The following is a 20,304-nucleotide window of genomic DNA, read 5'->3' on the forward strand; positions in this document are numbered from 1 at the left end:
TGTTTTTTGGTTTTTTGTCTGTTTTTCTCTTCTTTCTTTCCTCCCCTTCCACCCTTGCTCCCCATTTAGATATGTTCACTTCCTTGGATTTGATTATTGTTTTTATAAAATATGGAAAATATTCAACTATTCTCTAATAGTTTTTTTGTCCCTTCTTTTTGTAGGATTCCAATTACAGGTTAGTTTTGCTGCTTGATATTGTCTCCTAACTCACAGATATTGTATTCATTTTTTTCTCTCTGGCCTTTATTTCAATAACTTCTATTGTGTCTTCAATTTCATGAATCCTTTTATTTTAGGTCTAATCTACTGTTATTCCCATCATTGTAATTTTTATTTCAGGTATTTTTCAACTCTGAAAGTTTAATTCAGATCTTTTTTTAAAAAAATCTTTTATTTATTCATAGTGCTGATTCTTTTCTCTGCCCTCTTTATTTATAAAGGCTGTTTTTATATTCTTATCTACTAAATCTATTATCTATGTTATTTGTGTAATTTTTTAATATGTTTCTGTTGATTGATTTTATTTTCTTATTATGGGTCATGTTGTCCTTTTTCTTTGCATGTCTGGTTATTTTTAGCTGATGGCAGACATTGTGAATTTTACATTTTTGGTTGCTGGATTTTTTTTTTTTTATTCCTTCAAATATTTTTGGATGTTTTCCTGGCTTTAGTAGTTTCTAGATATTCATGAACTAATTAGTACTGAACTGAGAGCTTGAGGGGATTCCTCTACAGATTTCCAGAACTCTTTCTCTTTGCAGCTTCCTCCTCTCTATACTCAATTCCACACATCCTAGTTGCTTTGCTTCTGCAAACTCTAAACTCTATCTTCTTCACCCAGCAAGACATGCAAGCTTTGTTTGTGTTCTTTTTCTCTGGAGTACAGCCTGAAAACTCTTCAGTCATGGGCTGGTGCATTAATAGGGTTCACCTCATTTGTTTCTCTTTGAGATTGCTGTCCTATATTGCCTGTTGTCCAGCATCTAAAATTTTTGTTACTTCATGAATTTTTGTTTTTCTAGTTTTTTAATATGGGAGAGTAATTCTGGTTTCTGTTATTCCTACATGACCAAAAGTGATTTGCCTTTTTTTTTTTTTAGTTACTAATACAAAGATAATTCTTACCTTTTAAGTTAGAGCATATTTTCTACACTTCGTTATATCCTATAGAGTTACATATTATGAGCAGAGTATATGGTGAAAGAGGATGAATTTTCATTTTCATATTATGTTGGGTCAAAGATTTTTTTAAAGAGTCTTGCTTTCTATTTTAGAAGCAAAACGGACAAGTCGGTTTTTAAGTGGCATTATCAACTTTATTCACTTCAGAGAAGCATGCCGTGAGACGTATATGGAATTTCTTTGGCAATATGTAAGATTTAAATATGTTTTTAGATTACATGCCAGATCAGTAACATTATTTATGAAATTTTAATCTGTTTTGAAATGATTGTCACAGATAGCAAATTGCTGTATTGCCTTTAAAATTGAATTTATTTTTGTATTTATATAAACTTGCAGATTTTAGTTACTGGAAAGCATATCTCAGAGTGGGATTTTCTTTGAAATTTGATAACATTATTGAGAGGCTAAGTTTTGTTGATTTTAAAATCTTATAACAGCGGCTTGTTTTCCTCTATTAGGAATTGTTAGAGAAGAGAATATTGATATGTTTACATTTTTTTCTTTGCAGTTTGCATAGATAATGCAGCTTTCATTACATATTTGAGGTTTATATTTGCCTTTTAAATAATGGCCTAATTGGACTGCTTGTCATGGTGTTTATCATGCTTGCCCAGTATTAAATTATAAGATTCAGTCCAAGGCAATCACTTTAACAGATGGAAACTCATTTTCCTTCTATCAACAATTTAGAGAATTTGGGAAGATTATGGGTCATCTGTGTGATTTCCCATTTGTTTTTAGTAATGGGGTACCATACTCTTAGAAAAGCACCAGAGTAACTCCAGACAATTAGACGCTAGGCTCCAGCTTCACTGAGCTATATAGATCAATACTTTTTTGAACAAATCATGCTAAGCTTATACCTTCTAAACATCATATAATCTTCAAAGTTTACCACATTCATGTGCTGACATACACACACCCTCATAACTTTGCTTGGTTAATTACTCCATTATCTTTAAGACACAGCTCAGACATGTATCACCTCTACAAAGCCCTATCACCCTTCTTCCCAGCCATTACCCAAGATGTCACTCTTGTTTGTTCCCATTATATTAAAAATAACAAGCTATTTTTTGGGTTTTTATTCATGTATCCGACTCTTCAAGGAGACTTAGCTACTTAAGTTCAAGACCTATAAGTTAGTCTTCTTGAGCATTCTCAGTACCGAGCTCAGGGCCTATGATGAGAACTCAACATTTGTGTTAAGTAAAGAAATTCCTAATTCATTTGTCGTGAAGGCCTAACTCTATCTTAAATTTCTTATTTCTGATGGTTAAAACTATAGTGTGAGTAAGCATTTTGGACACACTGATTTTGTGGAAATGCACTAATATGAGATGATTAAAATTGCTTTAATAGAAATCCTCTGCGGACAAAATGCAACAGTTAAACGCTGCACACCAGGAGGCATTAATGAAACTAGAGAGACTTGAGTAAGTGGGAGATTTACAAGTAAGAAAAATGCAATTTCACAATGCAAAATGAATTGTAAGTAGTATTGCAACCTTATAGTTCACCTTAAGTCTCTGTTATCTTCCATAATAAATAGCAGAGTATTTGAGTTTGCCTTTTCTCAAAAAAAAAGAAAAAGAAAAACTAGTTTTTCTTCTGTCTAACTCTTAACTATGTAATACATTCTTTAGCTTTTTTTGTTGTTGTTAATGTGTTAGCCTGACTTGTTTAAAGTCATTAGCTTACTCTCCTAATTTATATCTGGAATATTGTCTTATGTAGCTGAGCAATAATTGAACTATCTTCCTTCAGATCAGTTGATTCCATCAAATGCTTACTTCTACAACAGAGTTTTTTGTTTATTTGTGTTGTTTTTCACTTATAGGTAATGTAGGGGAAAGAATCACTCAACAGTTGTGATTTCTTGGCCTTCCTTATATATATTGATTCTGAGCAGGATTTTAAAAATGTCTTCTAATTTGTAGATGTCTTTGAGGTTATCTATTTCAGGTGAGAGATTTTTCTAACCTGCCCCTGGTTAACACTGCCTTTATAAGCAGTAGTAAGCTGAAAAGACTGGGGACAGGCAGACATTAGACTACAAAAGGGTAAAAGATACCACAAACTCAATCAAAAGAAGAATGACAAGGTGGAGAGAATATTTTCAGTACATGCCAGAAAGCAAATATTACAAATGTGATAAATTCGAGTTGTAATATTTCTAATAAACAAAGCAGCCCTACAAACTGATAGGAAAAGGACTACTTTAAAAAAAGAGACAAAGGCTATAAACAGGGAGTTTATATAAAAACAGCTAATATATCAGATAGGCAAAACTATTTGAAAGCATTCATATAGAAGAGACTTGAACGTGTGTAAGTGTTGTGAGGAAGGACTAGTGGCAGAAGAATGGATGACGTGGGTAAGAGATGTGAGGCGATGATAACCAGCGTAGAGGAGATCAGCATTGTTACCAGGAGGAATGCTATATGCATTTTAGTAGGAGTGAAGTTAGAGAAAGTAGGTATGTGTGTGGATGGATCCATAGATTTTATGACAGAAAACTGAAGGAGCTCATTTGATTTTTATTTTGGCCCTGTAGTAGAGACCAGGTCATTCAGTTTAAATGGTTGTCACATGAAAGGGTGTAATTCAGAAACATAAAAGTAGACAATTTCTTCATCTAAGTTATTGGAGGACAGGTATTTCATTTTAGCCTTTCAAAAGTGAAGAACTCAATAAACAGTATTTTAATCTATTTCGCTGTCAAGTTCTGTTCCAGTTGAAGAGCAAGAAGAGTTCAAGCAACTTTCAGATGATATTCAGGAGCTACAGCAATCACTAAATCAGGATTTTCATCAAAAAACGGTATCTGTTGTGAGGCACCTTAAAATTAAAAAAATAAAATGTGTTTGTAGATGTGGTGGGACATATGGTGGAGGCAACAGAACACTGCATTCTCTATTACTAAAGAAAAAGAATATATTTCTGTGCTCATTTGTACCCCTTATAATGGATACATACTGCTCTCAACCATCTAGAATCATGATGGTTTTTGTTGCCAAAGTTTTTTGTTATCTTATTGAATAGAATTTTTTAGGGTTCTTCTAGGTCTAATTTCACTGCTTCCAAACCATGCATTGTGGCACCCTTGATACTGCAGTAAACCCTGAAAAATGCCTTCAAATATCTTAAATTTTCAAGAGAAACACAGTGGCAGTCAGCATCTGTCATATCCTTCTTGAATTCAAGGTAGCTCAGTTTCAATATTTGGTCACATTTTTTTCATACCTTGTGAAGCTGGGTTTTGGCATTGCTGTGATAAAAGCAAGTGCAATGTAAAAATCATTGTAGCACAGTGAATGAGAATATCTATATCCAATCTGAAATATACACTCCAAGGTATGTGAATTTATGCAGTGCCTAATAGGTACATACATCTAATTAAGAACCTGAGGTTATTTAAGAACAAAATAAAAATTTTTCTTTCAACTTATATATGTATTATTTTTCAAAGGACTACAACGTTAGGACATAAATACTTAAATACCATTATTTGGACTTAACTACTTAGTAATGGAAGCCTTAGATTTTTCTTTTGGCTTAGGAGCATCATGAACAGAGAAAGTTTGAAGAATAGCTGATCTAACACACTTGACTCCTTTCTTACCTTAATTTTATGAGACAACAGTGAGTGGCTAAATCTAAATGTTTTGAATCATTATAAAACATTTGTTTGCTTTTTCCCTTAGATAGTACTGCAAGAGGGAAATTCCCAAAAGAAGTCAAATATTTCAGAGAAAACCAAGCGTTTGGTAAACATCTTTTCTTTTCACTAGCTTTTAGAGTTTGAATATATATTGTGTTGAGGAGTATTTTAGCTGTGTGTGTTATTATAGTCAAATGTTTCTCCCTTTTTCCCCTGAAAATGAAACTAACAGTCTTTTTCAACTTAAATATAAGAGCTGACTATTGTTTTATAAAATATCAAAACACAGAAATGTATGAAGAAAGTAAAAATCACCTGAAAGCTCACTATACAATCTGATATATATCAAAGATTGTATTTCCCATGCAAATGTAAATATACATGTGTAATTTTACATAAATGATATTATGCTCAATACATCTTACCTGCTTTTTTCCTCACTTAGCAATATAGTACAGTTATGAGTTTCAAATAGATCCTCATTATATTAATGCTTGCATCTAGTTGTACATTATATGTATGTGCTATCATATAGATCCTTTTAATCCCCTATTGATAGACTTTTACATTGTTTCTAATTTTTTGCTATTAAACAGAAATATATGTGTATGTGTATTATATGCATACATATGTACATACATATATCTGCAATAGGCTGCTTTTATTTAAAATAAAATTTTTGTTTAGGATTTCTGGATCATAGAAAATAGACACGTAAAATTGGCCAATGCAGCCAGACTGATTTCTAGAAAGATACCAATTTATATTCCTACCATTAGAACATGAGACTGTCCCTTTTTCTACACCCTTACCAAAATTGGATGTTTTCAGGTTTTTAAAATCTTTGTTACTTTTATATTGAAAAAAAATATTGTTTTAATTTAATTCTTTTAATTCTAGTGATTTTAGCCATCTTGCTCAGTGATTTCTTGTATTTCTTATTTTGTTAATTACTTGTTTGTGTACCTTGCTTATTTATTTATTTAATATTTTTGAAACGGAGTCTCACTCTTTTGCCCAGGCTGGAGTACAGTGGCCCAATCTCAGCTTACTGTAACCACCACCTCCTGAGTTTAAATGATTCTCTTGCCTCAGCCTCCAGAGTAGCTGGGATTACAGGTGTCCACCACCACGCCCAGCGAATTTTTTTGTATTTTTAGTAGACGTGGGGTTTCACCATGTTGGCCAGGCTGGTTTTGAACTTCTGACCTCAAGTGATCCGCCCTCCTCGGCCTCCCAAAGTGCTAGAATTACAGGCGTGAACCACAGCACCTGGTCGCTTATTTATTTTTTAAGAAACTCCATGAATTAGGGATTTTAGTTTTCTTTTTATTTTTTTTTTCAAATTTATAATTTTTTTTTCCATTAAAAGTTTTATGTTTTTATGTAGTAAAATTTGTAGATATGGCCTTTATGGTTTTTGGCTTTAATTCTGTATATAGAAAGGCCTGCCCCATTCATCAGATTATTTTTTTAATACTATATTTTCTCGTTGTATATTTATAGTTTTCTTATTATTTTAACATGTATACTTTAGATCCTTGAGAAACTTACTCTGGTATTATATTTTTCTTATTTTTCCACCGTTTTTTTTTTAATTGGCAAATGCTTTCATCTGAGTAGTACTTACTATGGCTCCATTTTATTATTTACTTGTTTCTGTCCCATTTAAATCCAAGTTAAAATAAGCACTTCGTACTTAATCAAGTTTAGACCTCTTATAAAGGGAGAAAAGTGATGAAAGTTAACAGTATTGTAAGGCAAATAACCTCTAATCTTGTAGAGCATTAAAAGAGAATAGTGTGGTGGTTTGCAGAACTCTAAGAATAAAATAACAAAATATACAGAAATTATGGGAATGCATTAATATCTAACATTCAGTTTTGGCCTTTGAGTTAGCTGATCAAAAAGTAAGAACTTTTTTTTTTTTTTAAGTTAAAAATATTTAGGCAAATTACACAAGCCATACGGTAATACATTCCTGTTATGAAATAGTCTCTCTTTACATAGACATATACATACATATATATGTATACATAGAGAGGGGAGTATACATACATACATATATATATGTAGAGAGAGAAGGGTACAAAATATGAAAGGTCTTCTCTCAGTCCATTTTACCTTGAGGTAATACTCTGCCCTTTTTTCATGACATTGTATGCATACACATATAGATGCACATAATCATGTGTCACTGTTTTGTTGTTCTGTTTTTATGGAAATGTATTTGTGTTATATGTTGATCTGTAAATTTGTTCTTTGACTTAATATTTCTGGAAAATCTTTCTTGTCAGTACATTGAGTCATAGAGGGTCCAAAAACAATGTAAATACAACTTACCAACAAATATCTGGGAAGAAAATTCATAGAAATTTTTTTTGACATAGTTTCAGACTTACAACAAATTTTCAAGAGGATTTCCAGTTATCCTTCACTTTGATTCTTTGAATAGTTACATTCAATTTTGAAATTCAGGAGAAGGGAATTGTTTTGATTCAGCAAGCATGTATTCTGCACCTTCTCAGTGCTGTAACTTTGTTTGGGTACTGGGAGAACCAAAATAATTTTTCACAACTCCAGTTTGCTCAATTTTGAAAGACATGTAAAATATATAATTATAGAGTTGCATGTGCAATAATTGTGCTATTTAAAGAAGAAATGTAGAGAAAATGGGAGCAGGATTTTGAGGGATCAATACAAATTTAGCAGGCGGACAGGAGTGATGATATTCTAGGAGGACCCTACTGGTCAAAGAAAGATCACTTATATTTGTCTAAACATAAGATTAGTATTACCAGTTATAGGGTGCAGTACAGAACCGGTGGGAGATGCAACGAGACAGGAAGAGAGTAAGAGCCGTGTAATGAAAGGCTTTGACTGTGCTGTTAAAGAGTTTGATCTTTGGCCTGTAGACAAATGTGAGCAATGAAGTAGGTAAGTGATGTGTTCAGAATTTAATTTTAATCCCATTACAGAGAACGTGGACCTAATTTCTTTGTTCTTTTCTATTAGAAGAATGGTAAATTGCCAAGTTTATTCTTATATCTAATATATAAAAATTTTTTCTCAACAGAATGAACTAAAATTGTCAGTTGTTTCTCTGAAAGAAATACAAGAGAATTTGAAAACAAAAATTGTGGATTCTCCAGAGAAGCTGAAGAATTATAAAGAAAAAATGAAAGATACAGTCCAGAAGCTTAAAAGTGCCAGGGTGAGTTTTCTTTTTATGTTAATGCTTTTGTATCTTTTTAAAAACAAAATTTTAGCAAGTTCTTGTTTAATTTATTTGTTAATTTTTGGATATCTACACTTCTCTTCCTCTTAAACTTTTTTGACATTTTTAATCTGTAGCTTTTCTCTAGAGTGGATATGGGGAAAATAAATAGAATTTCAAGACATTTGTTCAATTATGCAACAGTTTTTTGAGTCTTTGCTCTGGGAGATCAAAACAGAAATGCTGTGTCCTTGTGAGACTTAATTACTTTATTACAAGGGAGAAAAGTATTAAATGATTTTACAAACAATTATAAATTACAATATATAACAAAATATAAGGTATACATGTGTCCAGATGGGGTATATGAGAAATCTCTGTGCCTTCTGATTAATTTTGTTGTGAATGTCAAACTGATGGAAAAATTAAAATCTATTAATAGTATCAGAAAGAGAGGAAAGAAAGTATAGAGTGCTTTGAAATAATGTAATAAGGGGAGCCCAGTTTAGTCTTGGACTGGAAGTACAGGTGGAAGAGGGACGGAAGACTGCTACCATTCTTCAGATGGTAACATTAAAAAAAAAAGACACTTCTTTTTAAACATAGCAGTACCAAGGCCCAATTCATTGTGTATGAAAGAACATTCAAGGCAGAGGAAACAGCGTATGTGAATTCTGTGGGGCAGTAGGGAGTAAGGTATGTTCAAGATTATGGGTTACTATAGGAGATGGATTGGTGTGGTGCAAAACAAATTTAGAAGTGGGTAGACAATTTAGCATCTTTTGTGAAGCAAGGTTTTGAAACTACTAATTTTAAAAACATTTGTGGTTTATCTTTGAATTTATTATCTAATTCATTCTTGAAAGTTAAGATTATCACACAAAAATAGACAAAGATCACCAGAACAGAAATGAGAACCCAGAAATAGGTTTGAGTATTAATGAGAAAAGGAAGGTTTATTTAAGAAACAGTTCTGGCTCAATTAGCTATTCTTCTAGAAGAAAAGGGAGTTGGGCCTACACTTTGCTCTTTTACAAAAATAAATTTTATATGGACTAAAAATTTACATTAAAAATTTTAAGTTTTACAGATTTTAGGAGAACATTTATATAATCTTGGACTGGAATAGATTTTTAAAATTAAGATTAGAAACAAAATCTATACAGAAAAGTAGACATGTTAGAACACAATTACAGTGCATATGAAAGGTAGAGGCATTATATCCATGATTTGCAAAGAGTATTTACAAATTAGTAAGAAAAAGGTGAAAAATAAGGTAGAACAAGGGGTAGGCTAGTGGGGATAAGGGAAGGAGTCTTTGTATTGTTACCATAGTTGTGGTAAATATATGTTCATTTTGCAATTTTAGAAGAGGAGTTAATCTTTTTAAAAGAATTAGCTATAGTAGTGGTAGTTATTTTACAAATGAATAGGAAGATTATAAACGAGTAATATGATTGATTGCCCAGGAGTAATCAGAAATAGTTGGAGTATTGGCAAAATATTTTAATATCATCATGAATAACTTTTGGAAGGTATTTCAGTGAGTAATTTAGTAAAATTGTGGCAATTTTCCTTTGTTTGAAGATACTTGGCAATTAAAAAACAATTACTTGTGCTTAAACACATGTCAGTAATAGTGCTGTATTATTGACCTAGAAATTTAATTGTTCCCTGCTCTTAAGGTTTCAGTATTAAATGCAGAAATTATTTAAGAGCAAACAAATTGATATTACTGCAGCTTCATAAAGAAGAATATCAAACTATTGTCTTTGTTTTTTGTCTTTCAAAGCAAGAAGTGGTAGAGAAATATGAACTCTATGGAGACTCAGTTGACTGCCTGCCTTCATGTCAGTTGGAAGTGCAGTTATATCGAAAGAAAATACAGGACCTTTCAGATAATAGGGAAAAATTAGCCAGTATCTTAAAGGAGGTTTGTATTATGTGGAATGTTTATGTCTTCATTATATAACAGCTTACTACAGTTCCTTGGAGTTTGCTTTCACTTTTTGTTACTGTTTTCCTAAAGAATAGCAGGGTCATTCTACGATATAATAGATGTGGCGGTGTATGCCACGAAAAGACATTTTTCTTTTTAAACACAGCAGTTACAAGACCCAATTTTTAACCTTCAGATGAAATCAATAATAACTAACTTAGCACATTGCCATGTGCATTTTGGAAAATAGTACAGTAGCTCCTCTTTATCCTCAGGGGATTCATTTCAAGACCCACAGGGGCTGCCTAAAACTGTGGATAGTAACAAACCCTATATATATGTTTTTTCTTACAGATATATACCTATAATAAAGTTTAATTTAAAACTTAGGCACAGTAAGAGATTATCAATAATTACTAATGAAAGAACATTTATAGCAATATACTGTAATAAAAGTTATGTGAACGTGGTCTCTCTCTTATAATATCTTATTGTGCTATACTCACCCTTCTTCTTGTGATGATATGAGATGATAAAATGCCCGCATAAAAATTTGAAGTGAGATATTATTAGGCTACCGTTAATCTTCTGACCATACATCAGAGTAAGGATCATCTGCTTCAGGTGATCCTAGATCCTCAAGGCACTCTGATGTCAACAGTTGGATGTTGATGACTAAAGAGCAAGTAGTGTATATGCATGAATGTGCTGGGCAAACCGATGAGTCACTTCCTTGGTCAGTGCTGGTCATGGTGACTCAAGCCTGTAATCCCAACACTTTGGGAGGTTGAGGCATGAGGACCATTGAGGCCAAGAGTTGGAGACCACCTTGAGCAACATAGCAAGATGCTATCTCTACAAAAAATTTAAAAAGCCAGCTATGATGGCACAGGTCTGTAGTCCCAGTCACTTGGGAGTCTGAGGTTTGAGGATCACTTAAACTCAGGAAATCAAGACTCTAGTGAGCTATGATCATTCCACTGCACTCCAGTCTGGGTGACAGAGTGAGGCTCCATCTCAAAAGCACACACACACACCCCCTTAGAGTGGGATGGAGTATGATGGTGCCAGATTTAATCACACTACTCAGAACAGCACACAGTTTAAAACTGATGAATTGTTTATTTCTGATACTTTCTGTTTAATATTTTTGGACCGCAGTTGACCACGGGTAACTATGACCATGGAAAATGAAGCCATGGATAAGGGGAACTACTGACATGGGATTTTAAATTTGTTCTACCAGTTGGAAATGATACTAACATCAGAAAGAAAGTTCCAACTTAGTGTCCAACACTGAATATAGGACTTACAGAGAAATTTAAAGTTTACGACATAGTCTTCTACCCTCAAGAAATGAGAGCTAATGGCAGATTCACAGGCTACAAGCTTGAAAATCCTTTTTCGCTTCTTAACTTGCTCATCCTCATCCAGCCTGCGCCTCCGGGATCACTAACATTACATTTGTTAAACAATTTCTTTTTTGAGATAAGTAGGAATGAGAAGGTGAGAGTGCCCCAGGCATGCTTTCCTAACTACACAGTCCCCTCATCCACCATCCAGTCACCCAAAATGATTACTGCTTTGAATTGCTTCTAGCACCTACCCTTTTCCCTTTATTTTTACTACTTTAGTTCAGATCCTAAGCCCCTCAACTTTAATATCTTGGCTAATCTTAGTTCAGATCCTAAGCCCCTCAACTCTAGTCTCTTAGCTAATCTTCTTCGCATGTCTCCCTTTCAGTCTGTGTTGATACAATAACATGGTGAAAACACCTCTCTAGTTGTCATGTCCTTTGTCAGTATCTCCAGTGCCTCCCTGTTGTCTCTTGGTTCATCTGCATTTTTCTGCTGGGTTTTCAGGCTTTAAAGAATTTTATCTCTTTTTAAAATTGTGTTTAATTATAGTTCATCCTAGAAAATACTCTCTCTTTGTATTTATAAATCCTAATTGGTTATATTGACTTTTAATACTTCTTATAAAACACAGAGCCTGAACTTGGAAGACCAAATTGAGAGTGGTGAGTCAGAACTGAAGAAATTGAAGACTGAAGAAAATTCATTCAAAAGACTGATGATTGTGAAGAAGGAAAAACTTGCCACAGTACAGTTCAAAATAAATAAGAAGCACGAAGACGTTAAGCAATACAAACGCACAGTAATTGAGTATGAAGTTGTTTTCAATTTTAGTGTATTAGAAAATGACTATGAAAAGCAAATACATTCCCCCTCAGCCCCCAGGATTTCAAAACTTCTGTATTTTCAAAGAGCTTAAACAGTTTTATCTTTATTTCACTTTTAGTTGACTAAAACAGATGAGTTAATTATGAAGCTTATACTTCCAGGTTAGATTTCGAGGTATCTTAGCTATTTTTTTCCTAGATACACAGTTCCAATTTCTTTGCATCGTTCTTCAGAATGGCTTTGATGCTACTGATTATTTCAGTGCACTTTAGAGATAGTGGTCTAGACTTGCATCAGAATGAACTAACTGGCCTATCTTATAGTCCAGCTGGTCTGTAGAGTTACAGCATTTGTGTTTTGACAAAAAGTCTTATATTTAGGTAAGATGTAATACTTTACTAAGTATATAAGTATATTTTTAGCTGGTATGTTGGGGTACTTTATTGGTAAAGTACCCATCCGTTCTAAGAATGTGTTTTCAAAATATCTGCCCCAGATATGTCTGATGTCAGTCCTTCAGTTCCGAAAATGTACGTTAGAGATTATCTTAGTATTTCCTTCAAACTTCCTCGTGGAGATGAAAAAGGACAGAACATGAGGATTTTGTATTTGTTGCCAAACTGCCTTGTAGAAAAGTTAAACTGATTCACATTCCCACCAACAGTACCTAAGTGTGTACAACTGGAGAAATGTAACTTAAAAATCTTCATTTTAAAAATTTATTTATTTACTCATTCGCTAACCCACCAATGAGATAAAAAATCTCATTAATAGGAGAAACAGTTCACTCTATGTTATGATGTGATTATATCACCGTACTTTGGGGGTTTTGTGCATTTGCTTTTATATCTTGAGAAGAGTTTTAGGTTTGTCAAATACACATGGTCACTTTGGAATCAAAACTAGAATTGTGTTTGCCTTTTTAATTGCTAAAGAGGATTAAATATTAGCTGTCTCTATTTTCTTTTAGGGATTGCAATAAAGTTCAAGAAAAAAGAGGTGCTGTCTGTAAGCAAGTAACCACAATTAATCAAGAAATCCAGAAATACAAATTTGAAATTCAACAACTAAAAGATGCTACTGAAAGGGAGAAACTGAAGTTCCAGGTGAATATGTGTTCATAAAAAGTTAATTTCAGATTATCTCATATGTATTTGAGTTGTTAACCCAAACAAAACAGCTTACTTGGTCTCTGTGTGTAATGAGACTCAATGATACCTAAAATTTTTTACTCTTTATTTTTGTTTTGAATATATCTGCGTAAAGCTGCATAAATAGTCCTAAGTTTAATGAGACCAGGCATCTTGTCTCCTACATTTTTATCTTTAAAAATGCTAGTACATTGCTAAACATAAAATGTTTACCTGTTTCTATCCTTTTAACTGCCAATGTCTCTAACAAGTAGTCTATTCCTGATATATTAATTATATATTTATTCTCTCCTTAACTTTTGAAGTTTGATTTATATCTTCAAGAGTGTTCCACCAGAACAATTGTTCAAACTGCTCTGTCAGAAATTACCAAAAAAAAATCACTATTTATTATGCAAATTCCCCTAGCCTCTTTTTTCTTCATTCTTCATCTTGTCTGAATTGACTCCTTAGATAGAGGTTTCCAAAACCTCTGATACCTGTTAAATATTTAAACATTTGCTGTCATTACTTTCTGCCATCCACACCCAATTTGTAAAAATTCTTAAAGAGTCACAATGGACAATTCCCTTATCTTATCCCCCTGAAAGATTATTTGTTAAAACTTGCACATGTGAGCATTATCTCAAGGCTACTTTAAAAAGGAAGGAAAGAAAAAGGAATGGAGCAGGGAAAGGAAGAGGAAACCGAAAGTAAAAGAAAATAAAATGGTTGGGATTTCCTTTCCATGGTCTTCCCAATATACTGACCTGCTTTTTTTTCCGTTTTTTTTTTTTTCCTCCTATACTTCAACTACTTTTCTTTTTCTGCCTCTTAACTGGATATTCACCAAGATTCAGTCGTTCTGGCTTGGTGATTAGAAAGACTTAGCAGAATTTAATTCTGCTTTTTTTTTTTGAGACAGTGTTTTGCTCTTGTTGTCCAGGCTGGAGTGCAATGGTGTGATCTCGTCTCACTACAACCTCCACCTTCAGGGTTTAAGCAGTTCTCCTGCCTCAGTCTCCCAAGTAGCTGGGATTACAGGCATGCGCCACCATGCCCAGCTAACTTTTTAAAAAATATATTTTTAGTAGAGATAGGATTTCAGCCATGTTAGCCCTACTGGTCTCAAACTCCTGACCTTAAGTGATCCGCCCACCTCAGCCTCCTGAGTGCTGGGATTACAGACATAAGCCACCATGCCCGGCCTCNGGTTTCTCCATGTTGGTCAGGCTAGTCTTGAACTCCTGACCTTGTGATCCGCCTGCCTTGGCCTCCCAAAGTGCTGGGATTATAGGAGTGAGCCACCATGCCCGGCCTAATTCTGCTTCTTAACCAAATCAAATCAAAAAATATTTATGTGTTACCACATGGTCTAGGAACATTTAGTGAACCAGTAACTAACAAATTAGTAACCAGTTACTAACTCAAATTCAAGGTACCTTTGTCTATCAGTCATAAGAGATACCCATGCCATCTTATATTACTTTGAGTTTTGTGCAGGTATGTCCAGTTACATTTTCCATTTCTTGACAATAGTAATTGTGTATTGTTAACCTGAGCATATCATGTCAAACCATGCCTAGAAAGGCCTTATGTATAGTATGCTTTCTATGAATATTTATAAAATTGAAAGGTCATCGAGCATAGTGTTTATTAAAACTATATTGTGTATTAGAATTCAGTGAGGAATTTTAAAGTGAACAAATCCTCACCCAAACACACTGATTAGAAACTCCAGCAATGGGGCCCATGCTTTTTTAATGTGGCATTTGAGAACCACTGATAGGTTTTGCTTAATCGTTTTCAGTGGTATAGTGCTCGTGGGCTACTCAAGCTCTTCTGCTAGGGCAATTTTAATTGTTAAAATTCTGTCTCTTACTTTGGGGTTAAAATATTTATTTCTGTACTCTGTAGTCAGCCTGGATCTTCTCTCTGAAGCAAATGTGTACCCTTTTATGCTTACTAATCCTTCAGACATTTGAGGATAATGATCATGGTTTCTTTCAGCCTTCTCATATTTAGGATAATTAGTACCAGATTTCCACCATTCTTCATGTAGCTTCATTTTCAGATTTATTACTGTCTTGTTTACTGTCACCTCTGTTTCCTACCTGTCATTATTCATAAGATTTAGAACCCAGTGCTAAACACAGTCTTCCAAAATAATCGTGTAACCAGCCAGACACAAAGCACATTTTTAATGAAGCATAATATTGGGTCAGATTTTTAGCAGCAGCATCTTGCCCTTGACTCATATTGACCTTGTGATCAACGAAAGGACTCCTGTCTTTTCCACATACATTTCTCCCATGTTAAAAGTTTTTCACCATACTTTAGTGCAACTGTTACTTTTAATTCAGAATTTTACTGTTTTAGGTTTTATTTCAACCTAGATTTCAAAAATGTCAAGGTCAGTTTAAATCTATCAGTCAGTCCTCCACCTTTAACTATTTCTCATTGCTTAGTGTCACCTGCAGATTTGATCAGCATGCCTTGTTCTTCAAAATAAAAATGTTTACTAGAACAAGGCCCTTTGCTGCATTGTAGTTTTTTCCTCAGAGAGGCATAGAACTATTGATCAAAACTTTGGGTACAATTGTTCAACTTGGTAAGTTGTTCTTACCTACCTTGATTCAGGCTACATTGTGATAATCCATTTGTTACACAAATGGAAAGGTCTCTAAATACTTTGGTAAAATCAAATACTTATTGTTAAAGAACTCTCCTTAGCTTACTTCATAATCATCCTTCATGAAAAGAAAAATAGGTTATGTTATGATTGCCAAATTGTTCTTTGTGCAGTTCTTTTGCATTTTGTGATTGTCATAGTTTTTTTTTCATTAAATGTTCATTTCCATAGATAATTTATCTCTTCTAGTTTCAATTATTATCTTCATTTGTATAGCTTTCAAAAATCTATGTTTCTTGTTCTGGCCACTCACAACAAAAATAATATTTTTAAATTATATTCAGCATTTTCCCACATCTGACCTATTCTTCACTTTCTCTGTCTTTCCCTTTTCTTTTTCTCTCTTTTGCTCAACTTCATACATTTCTTTATATTTCTCAATGGCATCATCATTTTCTATAACAAAGATTGAAATTTTGGACTGGGGGGCTTTAGATAATCCTGACATTCAGATAATCACCAAGTTAATTTCATGATTGCTTTTACATGGTGGTATTCTTCATACATGTGCATAGCCCTTTATACATACAGAGCTCTTACTGTTATACATCACCTAATTTTGTAGTAGTCATGGATTGCAGCCACATTTGCTAAGTTTCCTTGACTTTAAGTTCTTCTGCATCAAATATGCCTTGAATATTAAGTACTACCACATTCATCCTGCTAAAATATTATTCTCAATACTACACTTTCTTGCTTAAATAAAGAGCCATTTTCTTTCAGTTCATTCATTCATCCATCCAGTCAGTATTTCAACAAATGGCCTATATATCTACTGGCTGTCAGCTTCACACTTGATTCAGAGGGTAAGTTGTAAACAAGGCAGGAATGATTTCTACCTCTAGGACTTTAAAAATTTTATATCTAAGCTAATCATTTCCATTGTTTAAGGTCTAGTAGAAATTATGTCTTTCACATAACTTTGACTTCTTTCAAGTATATTTCTCTCCTCTCTTAAATACTATTTCACTTTCAGTCTATTCCAAATAATCTGAATCTGTGCTATCCAGTGAGGAGCTATTAGTAATATATGGCTATTTACATTTACATTTAAATTAATTACAATGAAATGAAGTAAAAAATTTTGTTCCTTTTTTGCACTAGCTATATCTCAGGTGCTCAATATCCAATCTTGTATGTTCATTTAGGAAAGAAAGCATAATTGGTATATTTCATTGTACTATTGTACTATTTACAGTGCTACTTATACAAAGTACTCAATAATATATTTGGTTGATTAATTTATACTTACATGATAAATGGCTACACTGGCTATAAGACTCCATTGATAGTGTATAATCTTAAAAATTTATGATTTGAAAAGTTATCTAGACTGACACTATCCAGCAGAACTTTCTGCTGTAATGAGAATGTTCTTCTGTATTGCTCAGTACTATAGCCAGTAGGCACATGTGGCTGTTGAGTCCTTGACATGTGGGTAGTGTAACTGAGGAACTGAATGTTTAATTTCATTTGATTAAATTATATTAAACTTAAGTAGCCACATGTGTCTAGTGGTTGCTATATTAGACAGCACAGAACTAGCCTTTGAGCTTAAAAATATTTAACTTTGATGAGGCCATCACAGTAAGACTTAATTATTACATGTGAATTAGGGTGGATTCATATTATAAAATTCCACTTTGATGTAGAATTTAATTGAAAATGCAAAAATACGTAATATTTGTCAGGGCTATGATCTGTCACCATTAAACATCTTGTGAGGGTTGGCTTAGAACTTCAAATATTTTTGCCTCTGTGCCTGTGCCACTGGAATTGGGCCTTAATGTGTCATTCAGTTATTGTGGCTCTACCAGCAGGATTTTTCTGCTCTTTGAGAGTGTATTTGTTCTCAAAAGGAAAGTGTTCCTTTGGGTATTTTGAAATGGTTGGTTCAGATACGTACGGATTGTATATCTTAATTTAGTCACACTTCGTTTTGATAGTTTCTCATAAGTAATATCTTTCTACCAAATTTATTCAGCTTTCTTTTTAATATGAATAAACATACACCCCTATAGAACTGGAAAGTTAAATTGATCTATAGCTGGTGAATGTGCTGATTTTTTTCTAATGGCATTCACACAAGCTAGCAACTAATTCACCTTATTTTTCCTACAAGATTTAAGAAATAAAGCCTTCAAAAATTTTGATTTATTTTCCTAATGGTTCATATCCAATCATAGTTGTAGTAATTTGATACCTGCTTAGATCTCAGAAATCTAAACACACTTTTCTATTTTTGTTTTAGCATTTAAAAACTGTGTTTGGATTTTTGGAGAATGTGTAGTCTTAAGCATGTATTTACATTCACTTAATCTGTAGTAATAGTTCTCAAACTTGTATAGGTGGCAGAGTTGCTGGAATAGTGTTCTTTTTTGGGACACTGAATTTATACTATATCAAATTATGATCTATGTAATTTATTCAAAATCAGATAGTATCTTTAATAGAATTTAAACTAAGATAAGTAGTTGCCCAAATTATAGGCTCAAGAACAATTTAGTAGGAGAGACACTTAAAATTGAGAACATTGTATTCATTTACTGCTTTTCTTCCCCCATTGGAAAAAGGTGGCTATTTTATTTCAGTGGCAAAACACAGCCTGTAACCTTGTAAATAAAATACCAGTTTCTTGGGTATTATATATATATTATAGTTCAAGAATTGTTTTGTCTAAGAGTAATGAATAACGAAAGGAGGATCAATATTACATTTGGCAAGCATGATATAGAAGAAAATGTGTAGAGATGAATTTGTTTATTTATAAAAATTGTTCTTTTATGTTTTTAAATTCTTAGCACATCCATATAGACTTGAACTATCTGCTCAGTTTATTCAAACTCTAAAAGGTATTAATATATTTTTCAGTCCTATAGATTGCTTATTAAATCTGTTTGCATACCTTTTAAATGGTAATCAGGGTTAAATACAGAGAGCATAATTATCTACAGTAATATAGTTATTTTCCATGTTTAATATGAAAGCTCTAACGTAAAATTATTCCTTGATGATTATAAATATGTTTGTTCTTAATGTATTAGAATCCTAACCATTGTCTCATGTCTCTGCTTTGTTTTTTTTAAGTAGCAGACTTTTTTTGATGTGTTTGCACAGCTTACAGAATGAATTTTTCATAAAAGCAGACATAGACATGCACATTTGTATGTGTATGCCTAGGAGTTTAGGCTTTAAAATATTAATAAATGTGAATAAACTTGGAATTCTTGTAACTCATTTTTAGTTTAAGCTGTTGCATGAAATAATTATTATTCTGTTTTATTTTCTACTTAGGAAATATTTCTAAACTTGAAAACTGCTTTGGAGAAATACCACGAAGGTATTGAAAAGGCCACAGAGGACTCTTATGCTAAGATAGATGAGAAGACAGTTGAACTGAAGAGGAAGATGTTCAAAATGTCAACCTGACTAACAAAAGTACACTTCTTTTTGTAAATGGCTTGCCATCTTTTAATTTTCTATTTAGAAGGATAATAGTTAAGTTGAAGCGAATGAAACTATCAGAAGTACCAAATAATGTTGGCTTCATCAGTTTTTATATACTCTCATAAGTAGTTAATAAGATGAATTAGGCTTTTAAAAATTTATAATTAAAATAATTGTACAACTATTCATGTCTCTACTTTGCCCCTTGTTGTAAATAGTTTGAGTGAAACAAACTAGTTAACTTTTAAATATATATGTTTTTTTCTGTTACTATCATGGCTGTTGTTTTGTTTATTGACACAGAGAGTTTTGGCATTATTCAGTCCAGACTGTGCCCTCAGCATTGTGGTCGGGATCTCATTTGATACTTACTAAAGCTATTCTAGGTAGATATTTTTATCACTACTTAATAGATGAAGTAATTATAAAGGTCCTAAAAGATCAAATAGCTGAAGCAAAATTTGACTGCGTTCTGTATGATACTGAAGTCTAGAATGTTTTAATGTACCACACTTATCAAGGTAGTTATTAGAAAGAGAAAGTTGGAGTCTAGTAGTTGATTTCATTGATGCCACTGGTATTTTTTTTTTTAAGAAAAATGAGTTAAAATGTGTAAAGTGACTAGAACAGTGCCTAGCATATAGTAAACACTCGATAGCCATTATCTATTAATATTTAAAGTCATGGAAGCTCCAAGTACTTTGCTCTTTGTCACAGATAATGAAAGTTACTTTAGGGAGCAATCAGGCTTTCAATGAAAGGCAAAGCCCTGAAATGGGAGGAGCAGCAAAATCTGGGTGTTCAGGGAAGAACAAATGGTGTTACAGAATAGAGCTATTGCCTT

The 20,304-nt window shown here is 33.1% G+C and overlaps 1 protein-coding gene across 1 annotated transcript in view; it reads left to right on the forward strand.

Moving 5' to 3' along the window:
• NUF2 (NUF2 component of NDC80 kinetochore complex) overlaps positions 1-19,731 on the forward strand; it is a 34,629-nt gene extending 14,898 nt beyond the window's left edge. Inside the window, exons 6-14 of the mRNA XM_017534038.2 lie at positions 1,278-1,375; positions 2,551-2,624; positions 3,915-4,011; positions 4,896-4,958; positions 7,929-8,066; positions 9,862-10,002; positions 11,998-12,173; positions 13,162-13,297; positions 19,308-19,731. Coding sequence (XP_017389527.1) covers positions 1,278-1,375; positions 2,551-2,624; positions 3,915-4,011; positions 4,896-4,958; positions 7,929-8,066; positions 9,862-10,002; positions 11,998-12,173; positions 13,162-13,297; positions 19,308-19,442 — 1,058 coding nt within the window. The 3' untranslated portion in view covers positions 19,443-19,731. The remainder of the gene's footprint in view (positions 1-1,277; positions 1,376-2,550; positions 2,625-3,914; positions 4,012-4,895; positions 4,959-7,928; positions 8,067-9,861; positions 10,003-11,997; positions 12,174-13,161; positions 13,298-19,307) is intronic.
• The last annotated feature ends 573 nt before the right edge of the window (positions 19,732-20,304 follow it).

The sequence above is a fragment of the Cebus imitator genome, unplaced genomic scaffold (assembly GCF_001604975.1).
Source record: "Cebus imitator isolate Cc_AM_T3 unplaced genomic scaffold, Cebus_imitator-1.0 Scaffold84, whole genome shotgun sequence".
In the NCBI taxonomy this organism is placed as follows: Eukaryota; Metazoa; Chordata; class Mammalia; order Primates; family Cebidae; genus Cebus; species Cebus imitator.